This window comes from Calonectris borealis, chromosome 4, assembly GCF_964195595.1.
Source record: "Calonectris borealis chromosome 4, bCalBor7.hap1.2, whole genome shotgun sequence".
In the NCBI taxonomy this organism is placed as follows: Eukaryota; Metazoa; Chordata; class Aves; order Procellariiformes; family Procellariidae; genus Calonectris; species Calonectris borealis.
Genome location: NC_134315.1, coordinates 7,430,124 through 7,457,245, shown reverse-complemented (window position 1 = coordinate 7,457,245; position 27,122 = coordinate 7,430,124). Strand labels below are relative to the sequence as shown.

General features: G+C 43.3%; 1 protein-coding gene across 1 annotated transcript in view; it reads right to left on the bottom strand.

The window, feature by feature from the left end:
* FGFRL1 (fibroblast growth factor receptor like 1) overlaps positions 1 to 27,122 on the bottom strand; it is a 176,220-nt gene that overhangs the window by 14,213 nt on the left and 134,885 nt on the right. The window contains exon 3 of the mRNA XM_075148479.1: positions 480 to 560. Within this exon, the coding sequence (XP_075004580.1) occupies positions 480 to 560 (81 nt within the window). The remainder of the gene's footprint in view (positions 1 to 479; positions 561 to 27,122) is intronic.

The following is a 27,122-nucleotide window of genomic DNA, read 5'->3' as shown; positions in this document are numbered from 1 at the left end:
AAAAGAGAGGGTAATTTTAAAAAATACTCAGCTTTGGCCTAATACTAATTCTCCCGAAGTGAAGTCAGACCTCCCATTTGCCCTCAGTGGGAGCAGTGTTATGTTGGCACTGAAGGCTTTTGGAAATATTGCTGTAAAAGTCAATATGCCTTTTATAGAGAGTCTATGAAAGCTATAATAGCTGCACATGCAAAGGAAGTCACTGCCCAGAAAAACAAATGCAAGGGAGAACCATGCTGGGGTATATGGCAGGGGGCCCTAGAGCAGACCACGGGCTGCATTTCGCAGGAGGACCCTTGGATGGGATCCATTCACACCGACATGTTCAGCTGACGCTCTGTTTATTATTTGACCATCTGTAGGGAGAACTCACTCCAGTCGCTCTGCCTTTCCTTTCCTTCAGCAACTGAGAAATGTGCTGCGTGAACAGCACTGAACCAAGAATTGAGGAAAACCAAAAAACATACACTGCTCCTTACCCCATTGCTTCCCAGAATGATCTTCATATTCTCCATTGGAGCCTTCAGGTACCTGGCTATCCTTTCCTGAGCTGGCATCATCTGCAAAGGAAAGGGAAGATGTTAAGAAGGTCTCCTGCAGCATAGCAGCACGATAACAAGAGTTTGCATTTCCTCCTGGAGGCACCATGCAGCTGAAACACACTCAACGTACATTTGGCATCCACATCCTGGCACTCACAGCCTGGCCAGTTTAATGAACAATTTAGTTTGCTGCTTTATGAGCTTTTCGGCAGGCTACCAAAGCAATGGGAGATTAATCAATGTTTCCATTAATAGCTGACAAAAGCCTCTTTGTTTATGTTTACAGGTTGCTGTTCCCTAGGAGGAGCTGATCCGTTGTACCTCCTATGCAAATAATGGTATAAATCAAAATTACAGATAATTAAACCTAGGAGGTGGGGGAAGACTTATGTGATCAGTCACACAGAGCACAAGCAGTGGAATTAGGGCCACTAATTCACCTTTCAGCTTCCATAAAAAATAGGAAAGCAAGCAGGTCTGAGGTCAAATGAGCCCTCAAGGGATGCTGAATGCAAAGCTATGGCTGGAGAAAGTAATATTGAATTGAAAAGCTGTTTGTGGATATTTTTTTTTTTTAACTAAGGTCACACCTTTATCAACCACACACCACTTTGTCCCTTATCACTCTAGTTGTCTATACCACTACCACAGAGCAGCATCAAGGTCTCAACTCTGTGCCCTGTACTGTTCGGAGAAATAGAAATCACTGCAAGGTGAAACCCCCATATCTCCAGCAGCCCCCACCTCAAATTGCCGCTGTCATACAGCCACCTACAAGGTCTTCACCAGGGCCGAGGGAGCAGGAGAGTGCCCTGAGCCTCCTTCTGTAACCCGGGTGATGCTGGGTGGCCTCACACCTCTGCAGTGTCCAGATGTGAAGTTTTTACCTCCTCTAGTAACAGCCCGACCTCTACTGCACAAGCGCTCAGCTCAGAGCATCCTCTTACAGCAATGCGTCACACCAGGAGGGAGGTCCACCTGAGGGACTTTGGGTACCTATAGGTGACGGCGCAGCAAAGTATGGCTCTTCCAAGGCTACTTCTGTGCTCTACAGGTGGCACAGCCCCATACGGCAGCTGGATCTGAGGTGAAGATCTTGATCGAGAGCTACTCAGCTCCTAGCTAAAGTGCACTGAAGGGTGTGAAGTTTGATTTTCAGAGATAGGTCAGGTGAAGGCTGGGAAAAAGTTCACCTCGCTAAGAAACTGCTCCGCAATGGTGTAAAAAAAATAAAAATCAAGAGAAGTGGAAACATCTGACCTAAGGAATGAATCCCTCCAAATGCCCAACTCCTAAAACCCGTAAGAAAAAGGTCTCATGAGCAAAGGAGAGGAAATTTCTTGCTGTAATCTCTGCGGCAGAGAGGAAAAACTAATCTCAGTTTATACAAGAGCATGCCCCCCCCAAATGTACAAATAATAGAGCTGCTCTTTACAGTTGTTTTAGAAGTTAGGTTGTGTTTAAACAGTGCTTGGTGCGTAAACTGGTGTGCAGTCTTTGTGCGAGAAGAACGTGTGTTTAACCCCATCCTCCCCCCAGTTTCCGCTATTTTGGAAAATCATCCCGTCTCCTCAGCATGGCGCATTTTATGCCGACACATGCTCCAATCTCGTTTGCCGCTGTCCCTTAAGCAGCGAGGCTGCAATGCCATATGGGTTTGTCCCCCCTCGCCCCTGACAGATTTTTCCCTTCTCCTTGTGGTTACTTCGGCACAGTTTTCCCCGGAGGTATGTGCAGCTGTCGCTTCGAAGGGAAAAGAAAACTTTCAGGGCAGCAGCACGCCGGGCTCTTCCTTCGGCAGCTCACTCCAGCCGACTGCCCCTTCCCACCTCCCCCTCGCCCTCCGTCCATCGCTGGAAACCGGGAGGCTTTCCCGGGGGCTCCAGCCAGCTCCCAGCCCAAACCACAGGGAAGCAGCGTGAAAGGCAGTCACGCTCAGGAAACACCAGCTCCGCGCGGTGCCCTGAGTGCAAACGGCCCGTCCAGGCTCCGCCGAGGCTGGCCCGCAGCCGGTGTTACAGAGGAGACGAGTAACCCATGTGCTACGTTTTACAACTGTGTTTTTACTGCCTTGGCAAACCGAATGCAGGGAATACAAATATACCCATTATATATGATGGCTTGCATATGACAGATTGTCTCCTTTCAGTCAAAATATTGAATCGATTATCTTCTGGCACTTGTACAGTTTTTCACATAAGTATCAGTAGTGCTACGAATGAAATCTTGGATGCTCTCTGACAGAGAACTTAGTAAATCCCTTAGCACAATTAGAGAAGTGTATTGAGTAACGGAGAAGAAAGAAAAACTGTGGTCAGAGATGTAGGATTCCTGCCCATTGTTAACTGCCGAATATCTTAAAAGTGGTTAAGACGTTTAAGTGGCGATGTTCTGTCAATTATATCTTAATCCTACTCAGCCTGATGTACAAAGAGCAGTATATCCCCCCTTGCCTCCTGCCTCATGTTACAGTATGTCAGCCCATGTGCGCTCCTCCTGCCTACACACAAGGACTGACTGGCGTTCTCAACACCTCTTGACATGCTGCCAAGCTTTTGATGTAAGTAAAATTGCTCTGAATCTGTTTGATCCTTTGAAGATGCTTCTTCGGTTGTTATCCTCCTAAATCGCAAACCTACCAAACCCAGAAAAAATCATTTGCGGGGGAGATTTCAGGATAACTAATGCCACCATGCTGAGCCTATAAAATAGATTGTTTGGCGGAGGAGCAAGACTGAAATAAATAACTGCATGCATTTAGACATGCTGTTTTCGATCCACTGGAACCGGTTTCACTTAGGGATGTGGTAACGTTAACAACACCACATAGGAGAAGGCTCGGTGGTGGGGGGGAAATGTCATCAACATGGAAACTCATGTAGAGCAAAACTACTCCTTCCCATCCCCAGAGCTGCACACTGGGTGAGGGATGTTCCAGCAGTCTCCATTCCAGCCGCAACGTGCAGTGAATTGGGCTCCTACCTTCAGCGTGACTGTATCTGAACGAATTCACACTTGAGAACTGTAGGAAAAAAGCTGATTCAGGAAATCCAGAAATTGGACGAAACTCATTTTGGGAAGATTCCCTGAAGCCCAGGAATCTCCAGTCAAACTTAAAAGTGTGAGTGAGGCAGCAGAACAGCCAGTGATATAATGATAAAGCGTTAACCTGGGGTGTGAGTGACCCAGGGTCAAGTCCCTCTTCTGCTGCATTCAGAGAGGGATTTGAACCTCCCCTCTTCCACCTTGGGTGAGTGTCTTAAGCGCTGAACTGTGGTCTCAGAGAACCAGAAAAGAGCTTATTACATAAAGCGGAACAGCACTGTGGGAGACACATATCTCAGGAACACCCTTAGGATGGAAGAGCCCTGTCTAATTCAGGTATCACCAAGATTTGATTTCCACCTGCCCCATCCAAAGTTAGTACTGCGGCTACATGGAAAGAATCTCTCTCTCCCTGGTTTGAAGAACTTTCTCATTTTTTAAATTTTAATATCAAGTAGTTTCCTAGGGTAGGGAAACACTTTTGCAGTTGTTCTAGTCCCTGTGCTAGCAAGGATGGATATCTTTCTGTACCACAAACACACTTCAGTCACCCTGCTCACTCCTAGGGAGGGAATTATGACGCTGAAAGCAAAGCCAAATTTCCTGAAAGTTCAGAGGCATCTGGTTCAGCCCGAACCTGCAGTCTGAAACCTGGTTAATAGTGCCAGATCTGCCTGCTGTTTGCATTTCACCCCAAGCTTTACAAATGCAACTGGCCTGGCAATATTCTTATTACCCAGAGAGTGGATCTGAAAAAATGAGCCACATTCAGATATGTATGAGCAGCATACAAAGCCATGAGTTAGTAGCAGAAATCACATGAGTCTTAGCTATATTCAAAAATGACCTAATAAGCCCGATTGCTTACTCATGCTCTTGTCACCTCCCACAGGGGCAGGCAGGTCAGGGTGATAAGTACATACAAAAAAATCAGTCTGCAGCCGAAGGGCAGCAGGGACCAGCTATGCAGCATTGCCAGCTTTGCTGCCAGCAGATTACCGCAAGAGGCAGCGCTAAGAAGGATGAGCTGCTGAAGTTTCCTACAAGCTCCCTTTTCTGTGACCTATATCGGAAGGTCATCCTGTACTGGACTTCTTGGACAGTATCACAGGCTTAGGAGAGCAGCCAGTTGGAAGACGAAGTGGAAAACCTGCCTTGAAAAATAATCACTGACTAATTTTACGTCACGAGTATCTGAGGCTGAGAAAACATATACATGATTTAGGTGTCCTCACTGTACAATTTCGTTCCATGGTGTTACAAAGCATGCTGGCTGGTCAAGAAACCTGAAGTGGAAGGCTCCGATATCATGTCAGGTGATAGCCTTGGAGACATGGACAAACTCATGTAGCCCCTTCCCCTCCAAATACTGCACCTGGCCATACAAGATAGGGCCAGGATGGATCCAGAGGCATCAGCCCGTTGTTCAGGAATGTCATCCCAGTGATCCCCAGCTGCTCTCCAGCATCGCCTCTCTCTTGCTTCAGGATGTGGTTGCAAGCTGGCTTCTAGATCTGAGATGCCACAGGACTGAGATGCTGGTGCTGTGCTGGGGAAGTGTGTGGTGGGGCTGAAAGGGGCAGTCAGGGGATTGGTTTTGCATGAGACTTGACGCGTCTGCCTGTATGGGGCCCCGATTATCAGTGCTGACGTCATGGGCCAAATTGCCCTTTCTCGCCCCAGAAAGCACGATGCTCTATGCATATTGCCTGCCATGTGTCTTTTTGGTCTACCCCTGTCCCAAAGCAGGCTGAATTTCTGCAGAAAAGGGATTTCTGTATGTAACTCCATCAATTGAAAACGCACTTTGGGGATCCTATGGGACAAAGAGTGCCACATAAGCGGGGTATAGTTACTGTTTATTACCATAGCAGAATTGTTCCATTCCCTCTTAAAAGTTAAAACAAATGGAAAATTCTGCATAACAGTCCGGCTCTGAGAGAAACTGATGGGAAATATTCACAGACTGTTACCAAGCCAGGATCAAATTTTATTTACCCACAGACTCTCCACGAAGGCTTCGTGTTTTAGCCGAACGGGTATGACTGGTTTTCAGGCCAATACTACGTGCTGAGCATCCAACCACGAGTCAAAACAACGGCCCAGTTTTTGAAGCGAAAATCTAGCCGTAATATTTCTCTATGATTCACAGAGTTGCTTTAATTTGTTATAATGCAAGGCCCGTCCCTGCTCTGACTTGATGGGACCAGCTTTGGAGTCTTTGATGTCAGAGGCCTTGAAAGCCCCATTTCACAGATGAGCCAGCTTTGCATAAATAAACAAAGTGACCTCTGAACTGGAGCCTGAGACCTGAGCACACTTCAAAGCACTCGGGGAGGCGATGGGGGAGCAACGGGGAATGAAGCGATCAGCATGCATCATTAAGGCAGCCCCCGCTCAACGCTGCCGCCGAACAAGGGGCGTAAATAAAAGGAGGGAGGCAAGCGGGGAGGGAGTGAAATGAGGGGGAAAGTGATGTAATCCAGTCAGGCTTGAACAATTATAATGAGGCCTTCTCCCATGGATGAATGAAAGAGATCTCTCCGAACTCCAGCTTTAAGAGCTGACTCTCGCGTTTACCCAGATGCACCATATTTGCACATCATATTTGCTCCCCAACGTCCTTCGCTGCTGCAGATGTCTAGTGAGTGACATCTTGGGCCTTCCTAGGAGTTAAATCAGAATTTGTTCTGCTGAGCCTAACCAGTAAAACTGAGGGGTGGGAACACATCATAAACTTAGACCAGGAAGTGATTGGACCTATTTTTTGGCAGTCCTGATGGTGCAGTAGATAGAAGATAAACACACGTGAAAGTAAGTACAATCTGAAAAAGTAGAACTCTGCTGTTTATCTCAGATAAATTCAGGATTTCCTGTAATACTTACTGGAATTTAAGGGGAAACACAAGGGAAAGATCATTCTTTACTTTGTTTTAGGGAGTCTTCTGCTATGCCGACTGGTTCATCTGATGCCCAGATGAATGGTCCATGAAGTATATATGTAGGCAGGCAGTAACAACTTTATCACTGTGTTTGAAGGGATTAAAGCTGCTTTCCCCAGATCTCCTTAATGTGGATTAACACTCCAGGTTTCACTAGAATTTCAGCTGGTATTAACCCCCAGTGGCCAGGGAAACACATCCCAACCTACTGGCTAGCACATGATTTCCATCTGAAAGCCACCACTCCTACCTGCCAGGATTTTATTGCTCATCTTGTGATATTTGGGGTGTTTCTGGAGGACCTTGACCCTGGCAAGTGACTACCTGAGAATCTAATTTTTTTTTGTTATTGAATAACAATTCTTAACATCTGTGATTGTAAAGAAGAACTCTACACAAATATACCCTAAAAGCTTGGAGGAAAAGGAACAAAACACTCATTTTTGAGATCTTGTGATTTTTCAGCTTGTTTCATGGTTCTGCGAGGTCTGAATTATGTCTTCAGGATCCTTGGGACTGGTGATCCATAGATGAATCCCAAGGCTGATTTGAAATCATGAAAAAGATTAAGATGCAAAGTCCTCACCTTGACTAATTCTGAATTTCCTCCCATCGTTGAGGTCTAATTTAGCAAGCCTCCTCCCTGAACCCTCCTTTCTGCCAGAGGCAGACAGGACAAAACTCCAATGAACTCCTCCCACTAACACAAACCTGGTGTAAATCTTAGATATTATTTTGAATGTTTTTCAAAGTTCCTTCATCAACCCTTCATCTCATGCTCACCATTCCTTAACCTGCCTACTATATTAACAGTGTCACCTACTGTATTAATGGTGCTGATGCTTTGAAAAGACAGGAAATCTGTTTAGAATTTATTTGGAAGGGCACAGTGAAAGCAAAGGGATGAGCAATATTTAGACAGAATAAAAAAGATCTCATGGAAGAACCCCCTCTCCTTGGGCCCAGCCAAACAAAACCCCTCAAGATGAAAAAGAAGAAACCCACTCAGAGGAGCGCATAGCCAAGGAACACTCTACTTTTCTCTAAAAAAACCCCAACAAAACCAACACAAACTAAAAGGTTACTGGCAGAATTTGCCTCTGTAACGGGCACTGAAGACTTTACTGCCTACTGCCTTTGACTCCAATTGGACCAAAAATAACCAGAGGTATTGATACTGGAATTTCCTGAAAATAAAAATAAAAAATGTTTGTGTTAGTGGCTTTTTTGGTATTTTCAGCTCTGGCCATTTTCATGAGAATTTCCATGCAAAAGTTTTCACTTCAGCTTCAGCACTGGGAATCCTTCCGTAAGCAGGATGCTTTGCAAAAGAAAGGTTTGCAGCCCACCTGCCTCCTGAAACACTGGAGAGGTTCCACGGTCTACAGACCAAAGCCCTGGCTGGGGAGTAAAGAAACAACTCTTCTGACCCTAGCTAGATCAGTAACTCACATTTTTGAGTTATGATGATGTACAGGCCTATTCTATTACCTGTAGATGACAAAGCTCTTAATTGGTGGTTATTGCTGCATCCCACATTTCAACACACAGGTGAACATGTATCAGAAGCGCCTGCTTTAAGACCAAAGATGACTTAACTCCCTTCCACAGGATGAAAAAAGGAAGGACTATGGGGTAGCATAGATGTATCAGAGCCGGTTTATTTTACGGGCTGGTACCAATCTAGCTCCAACAGCACCAGCAAACCAGTCCTATTTCTTTGGAGTGTTTTAGCAGCCCACAGAGAATCTAGCACTGCTGTGCATAAGCTGCTACCAGCACCTGAGCTAACTCTTTTACCACCAATTCCTTCTTAATACTGCAATCTCTGCTGGGAGCCCAACATAGACATATCCCTGCTCGGTACTCTTGCAGATCACTGAAGAATGCTGTGGTTAGGGCTTGATTAAAAAACTTTGGTATGGAAAGGGATCACATATTTCCTTAGAGAGGTAAATGTATAAGGTAGAGAGATGGAACTCCAGAAAAGTGGGGTATTATAGGCATATAAAGCGATCAATACACAAATAATGAGATAGAAAATGAAAGTATTTAAAGTGAACATATGTGAAAGCTTCCCAAGAGGGGCATCTGCCAGACTATGGAATAGTCACCCAGAAGAAGAGAAAGAAGTTCTATTTCATAGAATCATAGAATCATCTAGGTCGGAAAAGACCTCTAAGATCATTGAGCCCAACCATAAACCTAACACTGCTGAGTCCCACTAAACCATGTCTCTAAGCGCCACATCTACACATCTTTTAAATACCTCCAGGGATGGTGACTCAACCACTTCCCTGGGCAGCCTGTTCCAATGCTTCATAACCCTTTCAGTGAAGAAATTTTTCCTAATATCCAATCCATCTCCCCTGGTGCAACTCGAGGCCATTTCCTCTCGTCCTATCGCTTGTTACTTGGGAGAACAAAGCGACCCCCACCTCGCTACAACCTCCTTTCAGGTAGTTGTAGAGCGCGATGAGGTCTCCCCTCAGCCTCCTCTTCTCCAGGTTAAACAGTTCCAGTTCCCTCAGCCGCTCCTCATCAGACTTGTGCTCCAGGCCCTTCACCAGCTTCGTTGCCCTTCTCTGGACATGCTCCAGCACCTCAATGTCCTTCTTCTCGTGAGGGGCCCAAAACTGAACACAGGATTCGAGGTGCGGCCTCACCAGTGCCGAGTACAGGGGCACGATCACCTCCCTGCTCCTGCTGGCCACACTAGTTCTGATACAGGCCAGGATGCCGTTGGCCTTCTTGGCCACCTGGGCACACTGCCGGCTCATGTTCAGCCGGCTGTCAACCAGTACCCCCAGGTCCTTTTCTGCCAGGCAGCTTTCCAGACTCAGTCTTTGGACTATTTAAAATTATAATGGTCTAACTATGGCTGAACTAGAGATTTTACAAATCCATTTGCCAAAGTTGGGTCATCTGGTTCCGAAAGAGAGCTTTAGTAACTCATTCACTGTTACTGTGAATATGGTATGATCGATAAGAATGAAAAAGCGCAACAGGAAAGAATGTTAATGAAAAAGGAGTCCTTGAAAACTACTAAAAAAAAAATCTCTAGTGGCTATATCTATACAGAGGAACCTTGGAGCTCTTCTGAGCTTCTGCATGGAGCTCTTCTGAGTCCATGCAGGATGAGACCTGTGCATACCATGTTCATCTCTCTCCTCCCCTTCTGTGTCCCCATGACTCTGTGTCTGGTTCAGATCTGCACCTACTTTATAACTTTTTCTCCCCCTCCTTCCCCAACCACTTTCCATAAAGATGTGGAGGGAGAAGCTTTCCTGAAGGTTTAGTTCTTCCCTTGCTCCTTGTGGTCTATCGTTATCCACAGAGCTCACAAAGCCATCTGAGACCCATTCTCAGTCGTGGCACATCTGCACATAGGGATGCTCCAGCTCCTGCTGTAACCACACAAAGAACCACAAGGAGAAACGGCTGAAGCTTTTCACTGAACCACTGCAATTCCCTGGCCTACCATTATAACAATTACATTACAAAGGCAATCAGAGGCCTTCCGCCATGCCGACTCCTCCAGACACCAGGACCTCCCGCCTGCCTTTAGGTCTCCATTCCATAGGGGGCAAGAAAACAATTCTTCCTTCTTTTGTTGTTGTTGAGGTTACTTTTTTTATCAGCATGCTCCAGCACACACAGACAGCAGCCCCGAGAGCTCTGCACCACAGGCACCAGTCTGCGGTTATATTCTTGATCTACTACTGGAGAGGATGAAAGGGAGACGAAATCAGAGAACAAGACGAGTGGTTAGGCTTCTGCCTTGTCACCAGCACTTTCTGAGCATGAAATAATAGCACCAAAAAGACAGCAATTACCAATCAGCTGTTCCAGACCTTGAATAAATTGATAATATTTCCCAGTATTTTTTAATTATTACTTGCATCATGATAGAATCAAGGATTTCTTAGAGACAGGTTCCCAGTATATTAGACGTTGTTCACACACAGCACAAAAGACAGACCCTGTTTAAAGAATTTACTGCCTGGTTAGTGCGGGCATGGAGTGGATGTCACACATATTAAGGTTCCTCAAGAAACATATTTTTTAGCATCCACCCGTTTTGGCCTGGTGGGGGAATGATGAGGGTCTTGTAGTTTTATAGAGTTGAGAAGCAAAGCTTCATTTATAACACCAATCAGCTTATCTGAATTTATAACAATTTTATTTTATTGCATTTATTATTTATAATAATAATTTATTAGTTACTTACAGTAAGTTTATAAACATTGGGAATAATTATGTGATTTTAATTATCTGACAAATAAAGATGTTGAAATAGTCCTTACTTTAGAAACCTAACTTCAGTGCCCAAGTTAGGAGTGAGGACGAAAAGAAGGTCAGGTTGACATCCACCTCTCTTTCCTGACTGCAAAAGAGATGATGGAGGGGGCCTCAGCCACGTACAGTGGGTGCCAAAAGCGAGGTGGTATGAACACTCCACCCAAGAACATAGGCCAAAATTCCATCTTCCACAATCCTAAATTGCTTAGGGTTGGGGGAGGGAGGCATGCCACTGAAAGGACTAATGCAAGGTTAATGATAAGAAGATTATAGCAGAGCCAAGGATAAACTGATAAGACCTGGCTCTCAGCCTTCTATTTTAACCACTACACAGCTGCTGTTCCCCATAAAGTTATACCTCTATCCGCTTCCTAGTAGCACTGATCGATGTTTATTATTTCCTTCACCGAGATGTGTAGGAACATAATTGATACGTGTTTTATCTCCCTGAACGCTCACATGGTCAAAATAGCCAGCACAAAGAAATTTCCAGAGGGGTTGGAAGGAAAGAGAGGTCATATATGTCAGTGACTGAGTACAGGAATTATTTCTGGATGGCATTTATAATCAAACAAAAATAATCAATCGTACAATCCTGTCCTTTCCAAACACTGAGTTAATTCCTTAGTGTGGAATTACCCAATCCATCATGATGAACTGGGAATTGCAATACTGGACTTTACAGACAGGAATGTGGATCCAGCTGTTTCTTCAACACCAGTATGAAAATTATTGAAACATTCTTTATGGGCTTACATATTTCATAATCTTCTGGTAGAAAAGTAAAAATATCTCCTATGGAAGAAAATGAAACATCCTATGCAGTATGACAACTACCAAGTGAAGCAAACTCTCAGAGAGGACTGCTGCTTAACATCTTTAATGGGAAAAGTGAGCCCCGTGTGTGTTTGCTTGAGGCGAAAAATCACACCTCATCCAGATCCACCATTGGCCTATTACGTTTTAACTTTGATTTCAAGAAATAACAGCACCTCTAAGTGGTAACAGTGCTAAGAAATCAACAGAGGCTGACAGTTTTTAATTGGACATTACAGAACATATAAAAATCTCAGCGTCTAAGATGTTAGTTATATTCAGTAAGGCACAAAATGTTGTTATGGAATCCTTCCTCTCAGATTTCAGAAGTAAAAAGAGAACTATTTCAGAAAACGGTCCATATATGCAATAAATATGGATTTAAAAAAAGATGTCATTTGCGGCTGTCAGCCCCTCAATAGCCACCAGTCTATAACTACGTACTCACAAATATCTTTTGTTAAACGGACTTTCTAAAGGATAGGTAAACCACTAAGACAGAAAGTACAGAAAAAGCATTTGAAAGGGTAGAGAGGAAAAACAAATTTTAGCTTACTTTTTCTTTTTTTAACTTAGATTTATCTTCTATTAACAAACTGATATACAGTAGTGTAATAGCAATATGGCAGCGGTGTAATCTCTCTGACCACTGTACTTTATAGCATGACAAGAAGCTAAAGAAATTGAGATTTTGGGGTCCAATCATGAAAGACAGAAAGTAGCCTCAGTGTCTGATGATGTCAAGCCTTTCAACATTGCCCCCGTATGCTGTTAAATACATAATTTTATTTGTGAATTGCCATACACCTTCTACATAATCTTCAATGAATGATACATATATCTCTGGGTAATTGTCAGACTAATAATAAACTGGTTTAAGTAGCAAAATGTTACCACTTTCACAATTCTGTCCAAGAACAACTCTGGACAAGTGGCAATTTTGTTGGCTCCCAAAACAAACGGAATATTTGGCACCCTACCTAACGTGAGGATTACAGTATATTACACGGGATAATATGGGCCTACGTCTCGCCAAAATTAAACCCAACCTAATTACTTGGAGTAAATGATAGCTTTCCATGTGGGGTAAAACACAAATTGTAAAAATGGTTGCTCCACTATTAACTATATAATCCCAATGCTGTCATTACAAATTTCTAAAACATACTTCAAAACAATGACTAATGTAGTACAGTCATTCCTGTGGGATGGAATTAAATTGCCTTGTGTTTTTTGCATTGTTTTTTTAAAAAAATGCCTGTCCTAGCACGTGACCGGCAGTGTATGAGAACAACAACCAGCGTAGGACCAGAAAGGACCAGAGACAGAAGCTGCCTAAGAAAACACATGAAACCCAAGATTATTTCAGGTAGAATTCAACAGCTTTTGGGTGCTCCGTCGCAGAGTTACTGCATTTTTTGGAGAGTGAGGGTATGGCTCTCCCCAGCACTTAGAACCCTCTACAGTCAGAGACGCAAGGCACCCCGTGTTAGTGCACTTCAACCTCTTTTAAAGGGTTCACTGAGATGAAGAAAGAGTGGCAGAGAGTCTGCATGAGTAATACCGTTTTGCAGATAGGGAACAAAGGCACAGAGACCATACAAGTGCATTGAAAGACAGACTAGGGCTGCAATTTGAATTCAGTGCTTGTCAACGAACCAGAGCTAGCGAACACCTAACCAGTGTTAGCTGTCACCTCTGACCTTGCCTAGACGATCCATAAACAACTTTTTCCAAGAAGTATTTCACCTTCTTTGATATTTAGAAGCTAAAGCAGGTGCAGTTTATTAGCTTTCTATGCAAGTTACCCCATAAGGACTGCTCTTGGAGAGCACGGGAAGCCACAGTGTGCATCAAGGGCGCAAATGGGAACGTTTAAGTCCTCTCTTCAAAATACAGAGAATATATCTCAGTATTATCTGTGTGGGGAAAATATTTTTTTTTACCATTAAACAGTGCTTTCTCCAAAACCTCTAAATACTTATGCTAACGAGCACTGCAGTTACACACCTTATTTTTTACTCTGATAATGTATACTATTATTAACATACTCATATGAATATTGCATACTGAATGTATCCCACACGCTGTTGGCTATTTTAAACAACAGATGTGAGAGGGATTTAAATGCCAATTTTAAAACTGTGCAGTTGATTAAAATCCTGTGAGCCATTCATAGATTGCCAGATATTCTATTTACATGTATTCCTCCCATGTAAAATACTTCAGGGAATACTCTAGACCCTGGCATATGGTTTAGAATGATGATAACCGATGTTGGAGATGCCACACAGACAACAGGACATATTATCCGGTTACATCTGTGTGTAAAATGCTTTGAGATTTTTTGATGGAAGGAGTTATGAATGTGTAAGGCTGAGATGCTACATTTATGCCCCTCTAAATCATGCTCAGAGATAACAAGCAGTTAGAGCCCCATCAATGCAAAACCAAGCACTTTTATGAATGCATTTCATTGCATCCATGTGCTGTTATCCTCTAGGGTAATTATGACTTGTGGGTGAACCTTGAAAAATTGCGGCGGATCAGCTTAAAAGGAGAACTCCAATGCCAAAACGCATCCAAACCTTGAAAACGGAAACCTTGTGAGAATAGCCTGTGCACAGTCAGATTGCAGCGCACTCAGGGCTTACTCTTCACTTCTTCTAACACCGGGGAAACCCCTATCTCTGCCACAAATCTGACTGACTTCAATTTCTGCATCTGTAGCCTCCCAAATCCCCCGGGCCCGAAACTCCCACGCTCTATAGCAGAGGCCCTGCCTGACAGATTACATGCAAATGTTACAAATACATCATAGGTTGTAGCGGAGGAATGTGCACAGGGCTGCAGACGCGTTCGGGAAAAAAGATTCAGTAAGACCCCTTGGTAAAGTCCCCATGGTAATACATCCTGAATGAGGAACTCTATCGTGTGAAAACATTCCTAATAATTCCTTCTGTTTTCATTAATAATATTAATTTTCCTGCTTCTGAGGTATCTTTTTGTTTTAACAAGCACAGCTTTTTGTCTCGTCTTCTGAAAGACTGCGCCACTGTAGTCTATTATTACTATGTATGCTGAAGTCGTTTAAATGGACCAGGCATCCATACCCAAAATCAGCAATTTGCAAAGCCATAATCTCATACCAACCAGATTACTGTGACACCTGAGATGTGTTTTCTTTCGAGACGTAGGAGTCTGAATGGCTGAAAGTGTCAGAAAGGCATGAAAAAATAGTCTTTCTGCTTCAGAAACGTATATGCAGGTGATTCTGCGGTGCTCGTAAGTGACCTTTGGTGATTTTTTTCTTGACAAACAGCCAACTAAAATTGAATCAAATTGTAGTAGGCCAATGATTTGAAATCACTAGGAAAAAAACGAGAGAGTTGTTTTCTTACTATTTGAAATACCTCATTCTGGCCTAGAAATAATTAGGGGCGGATAAATTATCTGGTCTACGATTTTCTCTGGCATATTATTTTACTCATGTCTTTCTTCTTCCTCTGCAGGGGGTACTTGTGGTCATATTGTTCTTTTATTTATGGCTCACAGCCTTTTCAGTGGCAGCATGCACACCAAAGCGCAGGCACAGAGCGGGAATGCAAATTCCTTGTGAGGTAACCAAGAAGAGAAAAATGTCCCAGACCATGCCAAATCTTTACAAGAACAGCAGTTAAACAGAAAACTATACCCTTAAAAAACAAAACCTGGGAAACAACAACGCTTAATTAGAATATCATGATTTGTACATTTACGAGCTTTAAATATAAGACCTGGTTCCCTGTTGAAGCCTAATTGGTTCTTTTGAAATTCTCTTATAAAACAGTGCTCATATTATCCAGCTGATGCATTCCCCTATTTATTTTGCTCGATGGTGACTTGCTTCCACTTTGAATTGGTCGCTCCCAGGACTGCTCTCTGGCTCAGCTTTCAAGCTGATTTCTCTGACAAGCTGGCAGCAATAAAATAATTCATTCCAGAGGCTGAGAGAATCACCCGCAGCATATACTGCAAGTATCGTCTGGCAGCAGTACAGAGGCCTACGCAATGGGAAGCCTGGGGTAAACCCTGCGCTGGGACGCCTGAATGCTGCGGGGAGGAGGAAAGGCTTCAGTAATTCGACCAGGAATAAAGGCAGCATCATGGCAGTGGGATGGAAGGAACGCTGGAGAGGGGTTGCTCCAAAGAAGACACACTGAAAGGAGGAAGAAGCAACGAAGGAGAGGAATATTTTGAATAAAACCGGAATTTCCAAGAACAGAAGCAAGCCCCTGGGATGAACCCTGTGATGTGGCGCAGGTTTTCAACCTGTGGACTGCATATCCGTGACCGCTTCTGAAGGCCCAGGGAAGGTAACTGAGGAGGATAAGCCAAACAGCAGTAGCCATGCATTTGCAATGATTTGATATAGTTTTGTCTGTATTTCTGCTGGAAATGCTGAGGATCCACAAGCTGAAAAAAAAAATCCTTGTGCTAAACAATATGATGTAGGAAGTCTACATCATAGAACTATGTAGACTAACTATGAAACTCTGAAAAAGATGAAACGGCAGATCCACTCCTGTTCAAAAAAAGAGGTAAACTCTTCAGAATCTAGCAAGAGCATGGGTTTTTGGATCATATCTGTGGCTGGGGTTTCTATAAGGAAAAATAGGCTTGAGATACTACCTCTCCCTGCTGAAGTCACTGGATCTCTGAGTGCTCAAGGCAATCAGGACTTTCCCGTATCAGCGCGACATGTAATGAACTGGCCCAATATCTCACTGAATAATCACCAGCCTGTTGCAAGGAAGTCTGATTACATATTCCCATGTACTTCCAAACCAACCACATCTGGGTAGAGATTAGTCACTGCTTTTACAGTAAACTCCTGGACTAAGATCTGCTGTCTGATGCATTTCCAAGGGCTAGAGACCTCACTACCTATATGCCCTGAAACCTGTATCAACAGCAGCCCCAGCTGACTCCCATGTGCTCCCTTACAGTCCCATGTAGAGGGAGGCAAGTCAGGGTGATTTGGCAAGTCCCCTTTGAGATAACACAGCAGGAAAGCAGGGTTTAACTGTGCTGGCTTTGCTCTTTGAGCACTCAGAAATTATACCGTTGGAAAACTATATCAGCCTCCACATGAATCTTCCTTAATTTGACTTCTGGCTAGTGTAACCGTAATTTGTCAGCATTTCAAACTGCAAGAATTCTCTTCCGCAAGACCTTCTCATAACAGAGAGAGCTGGCCCTCCTGCACAACCCAGTTCGTTCAGCTCAGCAGGCAGATTTCCATTGCTCCGTTCAGACTTGTCCACATTGTCCTGGCCCAGTCTACCTAAAGTTCATAGACACCGAAGGATAGCCTAGTCAAGGTCAACTGCCCGACCTGCAGCTAGGACAGCTCTCCAGAGAAGCTGTCTAGAAGGTGATGCACCACGTTGCCCCTTCACAAGCAAGAGCTAATACAACCACACTGTCAGTACACCAGATTTCATAACATGACATTCAATCACAAAGCCCCATATTGCGACCTTTCCATTGAATTGCCAGGCTGAAGTTGGCAGAATTTAGGATTATGTTTTAAATGAAGCAGAAAATTGTTTCTATTTTCTTTCTAAGCCACATGTTACTCAAGTGACCAGATATTCCAAGTGAAAACTGCTTTGGAAACTTCCCAGGAACCAAGGTGTGACATTAATTCTGTATAAAGCAGAGCAGAAGGCAGCTATCTCCTTTCTATAGCATGAGTGGTTAGTTGGTGCCCAGCAGTCTTAAGAAGATTAAATATCACCTTAATTTCAGAAGCCTTCTGCTCTGGCTATAAAAATGCTACAACTCCAATAATAATGCAACTGATTGTAAAACTTCAATATTTGGCTTGGATTAACATCACTACTTTATTCCACAGGGAAAGTAGTGCAGTGGGTCTTATGTGTTATCTCCTCCAGACAAGAAGGGTTAATTACTCATTATTCATTACAGTAATTGTGGTTTTGCTTGCTCAATGGAAAAATTACGTTGTTTTCTGCTTCATAAACAACGGGTTAATCTTATCAAAAGAAAAAAAGATCTCTGAAAGCAGATTTTTTTTTCCATTAACCTTTTTTAAAAAGGAAAAGCATATAAAAGTGAAAAAGCATTTTTAGGTACTGATTTAAAAAAAAAAATGTTAAAAAGCTAATTTGGAGACAGTAAAGCTGGGGAGCACATACCCATCTCCATAGATAAACTCACCATATGACCATTGTGCAGGAGACATCTCTCAGAGGAGACTTTCAGGGAGCTGTTATCTCAAAGCTATCAAAGCCCCTTCCCCTTCCTCACCTTCAAAGGGGAAAAGCGGAGCAGACGGCATGACACTAGCCAGGCTCTAGGCTCGACTCTACCACCAGGGAGGTGACATTCCCTGCTGATGGCCCAGGACCTCATCTGTGAAACTGGGAGCAATAGCTTCCCACCAACTGGGAGTAATATGAGGATAAATACAGCCAAATTGTGAGCCCCTCTGGTACAAGCATAGACACAGCGAGACAGGCATGTTGTTTTAGTCAGTGTGTATAACTCACTTAAATTTACCATGCAGTTTCAACTTGCAATCCCATATTTCCTGTCCTAATCTCATATACAATGTGGGTTTTGTACTGTTAAACAGCTTCTCTGTGGTTGCTCCATAGCAATGGCCAAATTGATTCCTACGCGAAAGGCCAGACTCTGCTTTCAGATACACACACTGTTTCCACTGGCCTGAAATGGGAGTAGCTGGTGTGTTGTGTTCAAGAACAACAACTGGTGGAAGGATAAGGCATAGGTATAAGGCACAGAGGAGCTGATGGCTTCTCAGCTCTGCCCAATGCCTCTGAGTAAAAATGACCAAGTTACTTACTCCTCTTACTGCCTCAAATTTTAACCCATGGTAATATTAATTCTGCCTTTTCTGCTGTTACTAAGATTACGTATTCTTTGGGCAAGGGTTGCTCAACTGTCCACAACCAGTTGTGCAACAGGACCCTACTACAAGGAGTTAGTGATAACTAAGAGCAACGTTGGTATTCCTTTAGAGGAAAGGCTAAATACAAACTCCTTTTAACAACCTGTACAGCATGACGGCAACCTTATACAACTATCACAGGCCTGATCAAAGCACACTAAAGCCAATTAAAATGTTTCATTGGCTTCAAAGTTGAATGAATGAATAACATTCATGTTTAGGGACGGATGTGAACAACACTGAAAGACCCAACAACCTGAAACTGTTCTCCAATAGCATCTCCCTGAAGGGCTGAACTGTTCTCCATCATACATTCAGGGACTATAACAACAAGACTGAAACAATGCCACAGGGAAAAAAAAAAAAGAAAAAAGCAACGGAAAGCACAAGCTGTAGAAGGTCCCAGTAAAAAGAACAATACAAATTACTTAGGCAAAAAGCCTGGATAAAATTACCACCTTCACCCTTCAAAGTTTCTGCCTGAAACCAAATCTAAATCACACCATAGCTGCACAGGAGTATTACTGGACGGGAAGGTGAAATACCTACTTAGCAGCAGCGATGCAAAGAGCGGCAGTGAAAGATGCAAAACCACCTGTTTAGTAACGTTGCCTTAGGAGAACATATGTTATGTAGGTTATTTGTGTGAGTTCTTTGATACCTGGTTTGATCTACACCTTGGGGGTTTTTGAGCTTAACAAGTAGTAGGCCTTATGATAAATCCTGATCTGTACACACAGTCAATGGCCCCACTGGCAATTTGTGCCAGAAAGATCTTATTCTTAGGGAACACGGTTATTACAACTGTTGCTTTAAAAGGAAACTATTTTTTCAAAATATGTTATTGCTTGTCTGCACACAGTAGATAAGTAGACATTGTTTTGTGCTTCAGTCATCTAAGCAAAGGACAAGCTTCCAACATCATCCACAAATCAGACAGGACACAGGTGAGTTCCCATGTGCTACTGGGAAAGGGACTACTCCAGATAAGAGAAACACCACCAGCCCCTAAGTGCTTCTTTGGGCTTGTGATTTGTTAAAACAAGTCACTCATCTTTGCCATGGCCACAAAGCATATTTCCCAGGACTCTATCCAACCCTCTTGTGTACCAGAGCTGAGGAAATGACAAGTACTTTGCCTTCAGCAATAAATATCCCCTGTGGGAATGGTGGACAGTTGTCCAGCATGGGCAATTTGCCTGATAAAAGGGTGACAATCCTGAAACAGAGACAAGGAGGCGAGGTTCCAGTGGGAAGAGATGAACTGATGTTTGATTGGAACTGAGCAGGCATCAACTAGTCTCAGAAAGGTGAGAATTTAATTGTCTAGACAGCCTTACTATATGCAAGGAGAGGGACTGGACAACTAGCGTAATACCTCCCACCTTTGCCATTTCCCTAAGGTGAAAGGTAAGTCGAAGGGTTGCCTTCTCCAGCAAGATCACTGCATTTCACTGCAGGTCTTGGCTGTTGGATTTTTTAATCATACACCCTCAAGATCTAAGAGCCGGAACCGGTTATTAAAATGGCAGCAGCTATGAGTGAACACAGTTGACAAGTGTAGCCCGGGAGGGAGGGGAGAGCTGGCTTTTATGTCATACATTACTGCTTCTAAGCAAGGAAAACATAACTGGCAATAAATTACAATGAAAAGAAACAAGCTGATCAAATACTCAGCACTGAAAAAATTGCCGTTAAGAAGAAACTGATTTAACCAGATGCAGTATAGTGCATAATGACACATTTGAGCTTCACTCTGTGAAAAGCAAAGGAGATGCTCTTGGAAAATGAGCTAAATGCCTCATAACTTACAGAACCTGTAGTGCAAAGTCACAGCTGAGAACATTTTCAGGAGCAAAACCAGGCTCACAAATAGCAGGATAGAAAAGAGGTTTCTTTTTCTTATGTCTCAACTGTTGCATACTCAGCATGAGAAGTAGATACCTGCCTCCTTCACTCCAGTCCAGCCAAGCAGGGCAGCCCAGAGCCAAGTGAGCGCTCAGAGAGAAGTGGGGCATCAGTGAGAAATCAGCTACGTATCAAGACTTGCCTTAAATCCGCTGGGATAATCTAGCAGGTCTAAGGACTCTGATTCACAGTTCAAGCAAGGCAAGATCAGAGAAACTCTACAGAAGCCAAAAAATAGCAGAAGAAAGCAAAAGAACCCAAAAGAGGAAAGGCTGTTGTATTGGCTGACTGCAAAAGCAGTCCCTTTCTCCAAAAATTGTTTGCAAACAACTTTCTAATATTGCAGAAAGGATTGTCCTCTAATACTGCAGAACATATTGGCAATGTGAAGAAGTTCAAGACAAACCTTCCCCCAAAAAACCCGTTGCCCTTACCATTAATAATTTCTTATCTTTCAAGAAGTTCTGCCCACATCCAGGTAACTCTGGAGTCTGGGAAAATTCAAATCTACCTAAAAATGGGACAAGTCAGACCCGACTGCCTGCCTGTATCAGACTTACAGCACAAACAGTAATTATCTGCAACTATGTGCCGTTAAAGCATCTATTGCAATTTTTCTCTCCAGAGCTATGGGCATGGTGGCCTTCATCTGCACGAGTGTCTATTAGCACAACATGCAGAGTGCTCCAGGAGAAAAGTGGAAGGATTATGCTACAAACAGTTCAGTAGCCTTCAAAAGCCTTCACTATGTTAATAGCCTTTAAAGTGACATTTCAGAGCACCAGTGGCACCTGGTCCAGCTGCTTGCGGCTCCGCTTCCATCTAAACCCCTCACTGCTCGTCTCCCAACCCCTCGGGCCAAGGTGAGGAGGGTTTGTGCCTGCCTACTCAGTGCTAAAATTTATTGGTTAGGCAAGAGGAGAGGACACAGGCTTCTCCTTCGGTTTCTTGTGCACATTCTCCTCTACAGCTGCTGAACGTAACTTTAGCAAACATCAAGGAGAACAGGAGGCTTTACTGAATTAAAATATTTAACATACTGGCTAGTCATCGTTCCCTTTGAAACCAATACCCATCTGGGATTTGACTTCATGAAGACTGCTACAGTCTTTCCATACCATGTCCCAAAAAAGTTCAGAAGGGAAGCACATTGTTGTATACTTTATGTAGGCCCATAGAAAGATTTGGTTTGGAGTGCACATGCACACAAAAGCTTTTTATCTCCAGGGACCTAACCTTTGATAACTGTCATTGCAAGCATTTTATTTTGCTCGCTTAAGTAGCACTATCAATAACCGCCTTTTGCTCTAAAGACAAACGTGGTCTGCTTTTCCAAGCAAAGGAAAACAAATTAAAGACTTAAAACACCCATCAGTTGTTCACTTCAGCAATTTGATCGCTATCTTTTTTTTTTTTATTTCCAGAAGACCCTTCAGGCCAGATAATAGTCACTCACTGCCTGCAACGCTGCACTTCAGTCCACAGCATGTGTATTTTTTGAGAGCTTCAGTGAAATATGAGCGAGAAGCACAGATTAGAATCTGGCCTGGAATTACGGTTTGAACTCTGCAAAAACGGATACAGCAGGTCAAATTCTCCTCTCAGTTACACCAGAGTAGCATTCCAATGAAGAACAGAAAATCCATGTTTTTAGCCCTCATTTTTTAGGTTATTTATACAACCCACAACGATGGGGGGTTTTTAGAAGGATTAAAATAATTTGTAAGAAATCCGTGGCAAGCTGCATGTGTACAGCTCACTGGCGCATCAGCTGAATGCTGGACTGAAGAATAAGAAAGCGTTTGGGAGAAGGCAGATAGGTCTTACTGCCTTGCAAGTCTTATGCCTCTCTGTGGCAATTCCTGGAGCCTGGCTGAGTTTAGAGGAAGCTCTCCAGGCAGCAGAAATTTAGTTGCAGCAGCACAGAGCTCAGCAGGGGCGAATTTACTCAAATACTCGGGATTCCTCGGTTATTCTGATTTACTCTAACAGTATGATAAGACACACAGACTTTCACGCCAGCATGGCTAGGTGGATGCTGCGCCCCATGATATCTGGTCTAATTGCATCTGTCATCACTCCGTTACACTGAAGACAGCGGTGGAGGCATACCCAAAAACCGGTGAGAGGAACTTGACATTTACCTTTAATTGGGAAGAACTGACATAAACATGGTGGCAAAGAGTAACGCCAAAAGGACGCTGTGCAATACAGTCTAGGGAGCACGAGGGTGGGAGCAATGCAAGGCATTTCAGATGTGCATGAAATAAAAACAGTGTTTGGAGCCCCAAACACCGGTGGACATGAGTGGGTGCAAGCTGCACCCACATGCACCCACGGGCATGTGAGAAAGGGAACGGGGCACGTGCATCTCTGGTGCTGTTGCACTGGAATTATTCAAGAGACAGCATTTATTGGCCCTGCTCCTCTGCTTGCTTAGAGTGGAGACACATCAGGGATAAATTTTGTCCTGTGATTCTAAGCAGCTGGCCAAAACAATAAAACTGCAATCTGTAAACATGCTTAGATTTTTTTTTTTGCCCAAAAGGTAATAACTTCTCCTTACATATACACATGCACATTGTTCAGAAATATTAGCCATTTCTCCCCTGCACCAGCGCTGGTAAGTCAGGTAATTGAAGCTTCAAAGGAGAATCACGGTTTAATGGAGCTGTGCTTGCCAAAGAAGACAAAGGACTTTCATTAGATTTCTTCCAGCTTATTTACATGACTTATCTTTTTATAAATTCAACTTCCTTCCAAAGTCGATAATGAGGTGCATTGAAAAAAAGAAAGAAATGGAACGGTTTATTTTGTCGCAAGACGAGTGATTATTTTTGTGATAGAGTGTGTCTGGTGTAAAGTTCAAAAACAATGGAAGCAGCAGTCTTTAGGCAAAACACATAACTGTTCCTGATAACAGTCTCCCAGGAAAAAACAGCATTTTTCAGAATTTGGCATAATAGCATTGACAAATACCTTCCAGAAGCAGCTGTCATGGTTAATTTCTGCTCTAAGATCTAAAACCAGGGATGGCTTTTCAATTAGACGTTATTCATAACTTTTTTGCATTTTATTTCTTTTGCCTGAGTAGAGAACGGACATTACCGATACAGGAAAAGAACCATTAACATACTAGATTAAAATGTTTCCATGCATTTCAGCCCTTGTCATTCTGACTTGGACACAAATATATCCAATTTCTCCACTGTGGAGTCCTCATAAAATCACAGGCATGCTGATATTTTCCTAAACTGGCCTCTACAGTGTGGCAATGAGCCTTGTGAATATCGAGATTTTAGTGAAGGAAAAACTGAAACAGAGCAATTGGATAATTTGAAATAATGATGGAAATTACTGTCTAGGTGATCAAAAGTGATCAAAGGTGATAAGTGATCAAAAAATAGGCAAGGTGATTTGCACTGGTTTGTCATTCGGCAGCTGGGATGCATGGAGAAGATTTACCCAAAACAACAGAAGGGGACAGAGGAGCAGAAAAAGGATGGAGCAAAGCATCCCCCTCTGCAGGGAGTCAGCTTCAACACTTTAACTAACTGCTTCTTTATGGTTTGCATAAAACCCTGACAAATAAGCACTCACCCAGGGCATCTGACAAATTAATCTGAGGGTCTGCCCATGTGAATTCATCCCAAATAACTACCTCAGTTAAATCATGCCTTAGCTGAATCTAAATTCACTTGAGAAGCACTCAGTTCTGGTCCCAAGATTTCTGTTTCCAAACTTTTTCAATATATATATCAGCAAACGAATGGCTTCTATGGTTGAGTTTCACTCAAAAAAAAAAAAAATTCCATGTCATGAAATAAAAACAACATTAAAACAAAACTATGTGTGCAATAATTATACAAAAATAAAAAGCTCTAGCATACTTGAGCAGACAACCTAAAAATAGTTTCCAAAGAGATACTCAACATTTCTAAAATGAAAAGCTGTCATAATAAGAGCATGTTGCAATAGCAAATCTTGCTGTAAAAAGTTCTGAACCTGATGTGTGTGAACTAAAAGAAACTAAAGCAAGAATTTTTACAAGTCACTTGACTCAATATTATGGTACATTAACCTTGATTTTTATTACTGCTCAGCATTTTTGCTTTTGGACCAGACCAAACCCCAGAAATACCAATGAATACACATATGGGGGTGGGGAGGAGAGAAATGAGAGGATTTGGGTTTTGTAATCACTGAAAAAATGCAGTATGAGTTCTGTGCTAAAACCCGAGTGGGCTGTCATTTTATCTAACTGATTAGCTCCATCCATAATTAAACCCCAACTTTTCTCCCTACACGCTGTGAATCAGAACACGTGTCTGAGAATTGTGCGGGAGGGACAGCCCGGGACGGGACGCGGGCTCAGGTTCAGGGCACAGCTCAGCCTCGCTTCATCGAGACTCGATTCCAGGAGGAAAGCCACTTGCCAAAACATCCATTTCACTGACCACCTCTTATTCAGTGGAACATCACATGTTTGCAAATGAAGTTGCTAAAAATAAAAAAAAGTTGCTGCTCTGCCTTTGCACTGATGGGAAAGGCAGATGTTGCCAGTAGCTCTACCCACCACAATTTTATTCTCAATTTACCCACCACCCCCTGTTTTATGGCTCACCCTGTGGTAAGATACTGGAAGTCAGAGCTGCTGATTGCCAGTACGAACCTCGCGCTGGTGTTTATAGTGCCTCATACCGGCAGCCTTTGCTGGAAACCAGTTTGGAAAATATCGAGAAACATTCTCCAGTCATTCCAGTGGGAACCCATGAGAGCTCTGAATTAACCTTGGCCAAAAAGGAAGTGAAAAGGGAAATAAAGAAAAGGAGTGAAGATAGCATTCCTGATAACACACTCAGTTTACATGCCTAAATCCTGCCCTCAGATAGAAACGGGCGACTCGGCTGCTAAAAAAATGCCTGAGCGAAGAATTTGGCACCCATATTGCTAACCACAGGTCACTGCAAAGCAAATCATCGCTGCTGCCCTTCCCAGCACTGGAAAAGGTCATTTCCCAAAGATGCAGGGCCCCGAATGGGCCAGGAGACCCCAGAAGCACTGTGGCAGGGCACGAAAGGCAGCATGAAGTAGCAAAATCAGTTCATCTCAATCTCTTCTTAAGGCAACTGAGTCTTTCTGCAGCCTTCTAGGTGTGACAAAAAGCTGCTTGTGTTTGACAGAACAAGATGTCAGTGAGGTGGTCGATGACCCAACCTTTCCAGGCTTCCTCTCATCTCTCGTTAGGAGTCTAATGATCTCATGATCATCCTAGATTCATCCCATCTCATACACTTAAGCTATGCCAATATAGTGCAGATGCCCTTTCCCAGCCTGTGTTTGCACCCCTCCTTGATTCGACACACCTTTACATTTGTCTGCAATCAAATGTCAGCGTGTTACCGTGGGATTTTTGTAAAATAAATATTTGAATTGTGATTTCTCCTAGTAACAGAGAGTTCCTGCACTGATTTGTGAACACTGTTCTTCTACACCACGTTAGATCATAAGCAAATGGGGAGATGCATTTTGAAGAAGCCAGATTACAGCAAACGCGTTGGCACCCAGAACTAGGAGACAACGCAGCAAAAAATGAGCGCAGATTTCTTTAGTCAAACTGGCATGCGAGTTTTCAGCTGTGGCTCATCTCTAGTGGAAATGCAGCATATGCTGAGTATTTCAGTGATGTGGTGAATGCAGCTAGCAGAGAAATGCAAGCCCAGAGAAGCACATGGCTGGTTTTACAGGAGGTGCAACACTCTCATCTCAGACTCCCTTATCTTCAACCCACCTCCCTCCATCCAAATATTTTTGAAAAATGTCTAAACTAATGCGTAGCCATATATCCACTTACCCATAGAGGTGTGCACACCGGTGTGCCTTTACTGGCCAGGAAATCACAAGGGGGTGAAAATAAACAACTGGAACTTGTAACTTGATGGGTTTTTTGCTCCTAGTCCAGCGTATTTTTTGTTTTACTCATTTGTGGCTCTTTCATTAAGCTAAATGATTTGAATGCCTTTATGTATGCAGGCTGGCATGGTGAGGCAGTGAGACCGGACCTCCAGGCCCACCAAAACTCCCACTGCTCCAGAGGAAATAGCTCTGAGAGCATCTGTGCTTGGAGTTGGTTCCGGAATAACTGTTTTGCCATCAGCCCCATGGCGATAGCCTTATTCCCGAGCTCTCAGTCCAGATGAGGAATGAGTGGTGAGCTCAGACCTCTGGAAAGAGAGGTTTGCACTCCAGAATCGGTGTCTAAAAACAAATTTATGCCACAATACCCTTTCCAGAATTTCCAAGCGTTAGCGCAAGGGAAGCGAAGCGGGCTCCCCGGACGGCTCTCTGTGCCAGCTAAACCTGCAGTGGTTCTGCATTTGATCGTACTCCCCTGAAAGAACAAGAACTATTTTGGTTGCAAAAGGAATGTTCCATAGGAGCAGCAGGAGGCAAATCCTGGAGCCTTGTCTTGCCTGTTATACTGGCCGATACTCAACTGAGGTTTCCGGCAAGGACGGAGGGAATTTAGCTGCACACAAACTTCATGTTTTGGCCCCAAAGGACTGTTGATACCTAAAGAAAAAAAAA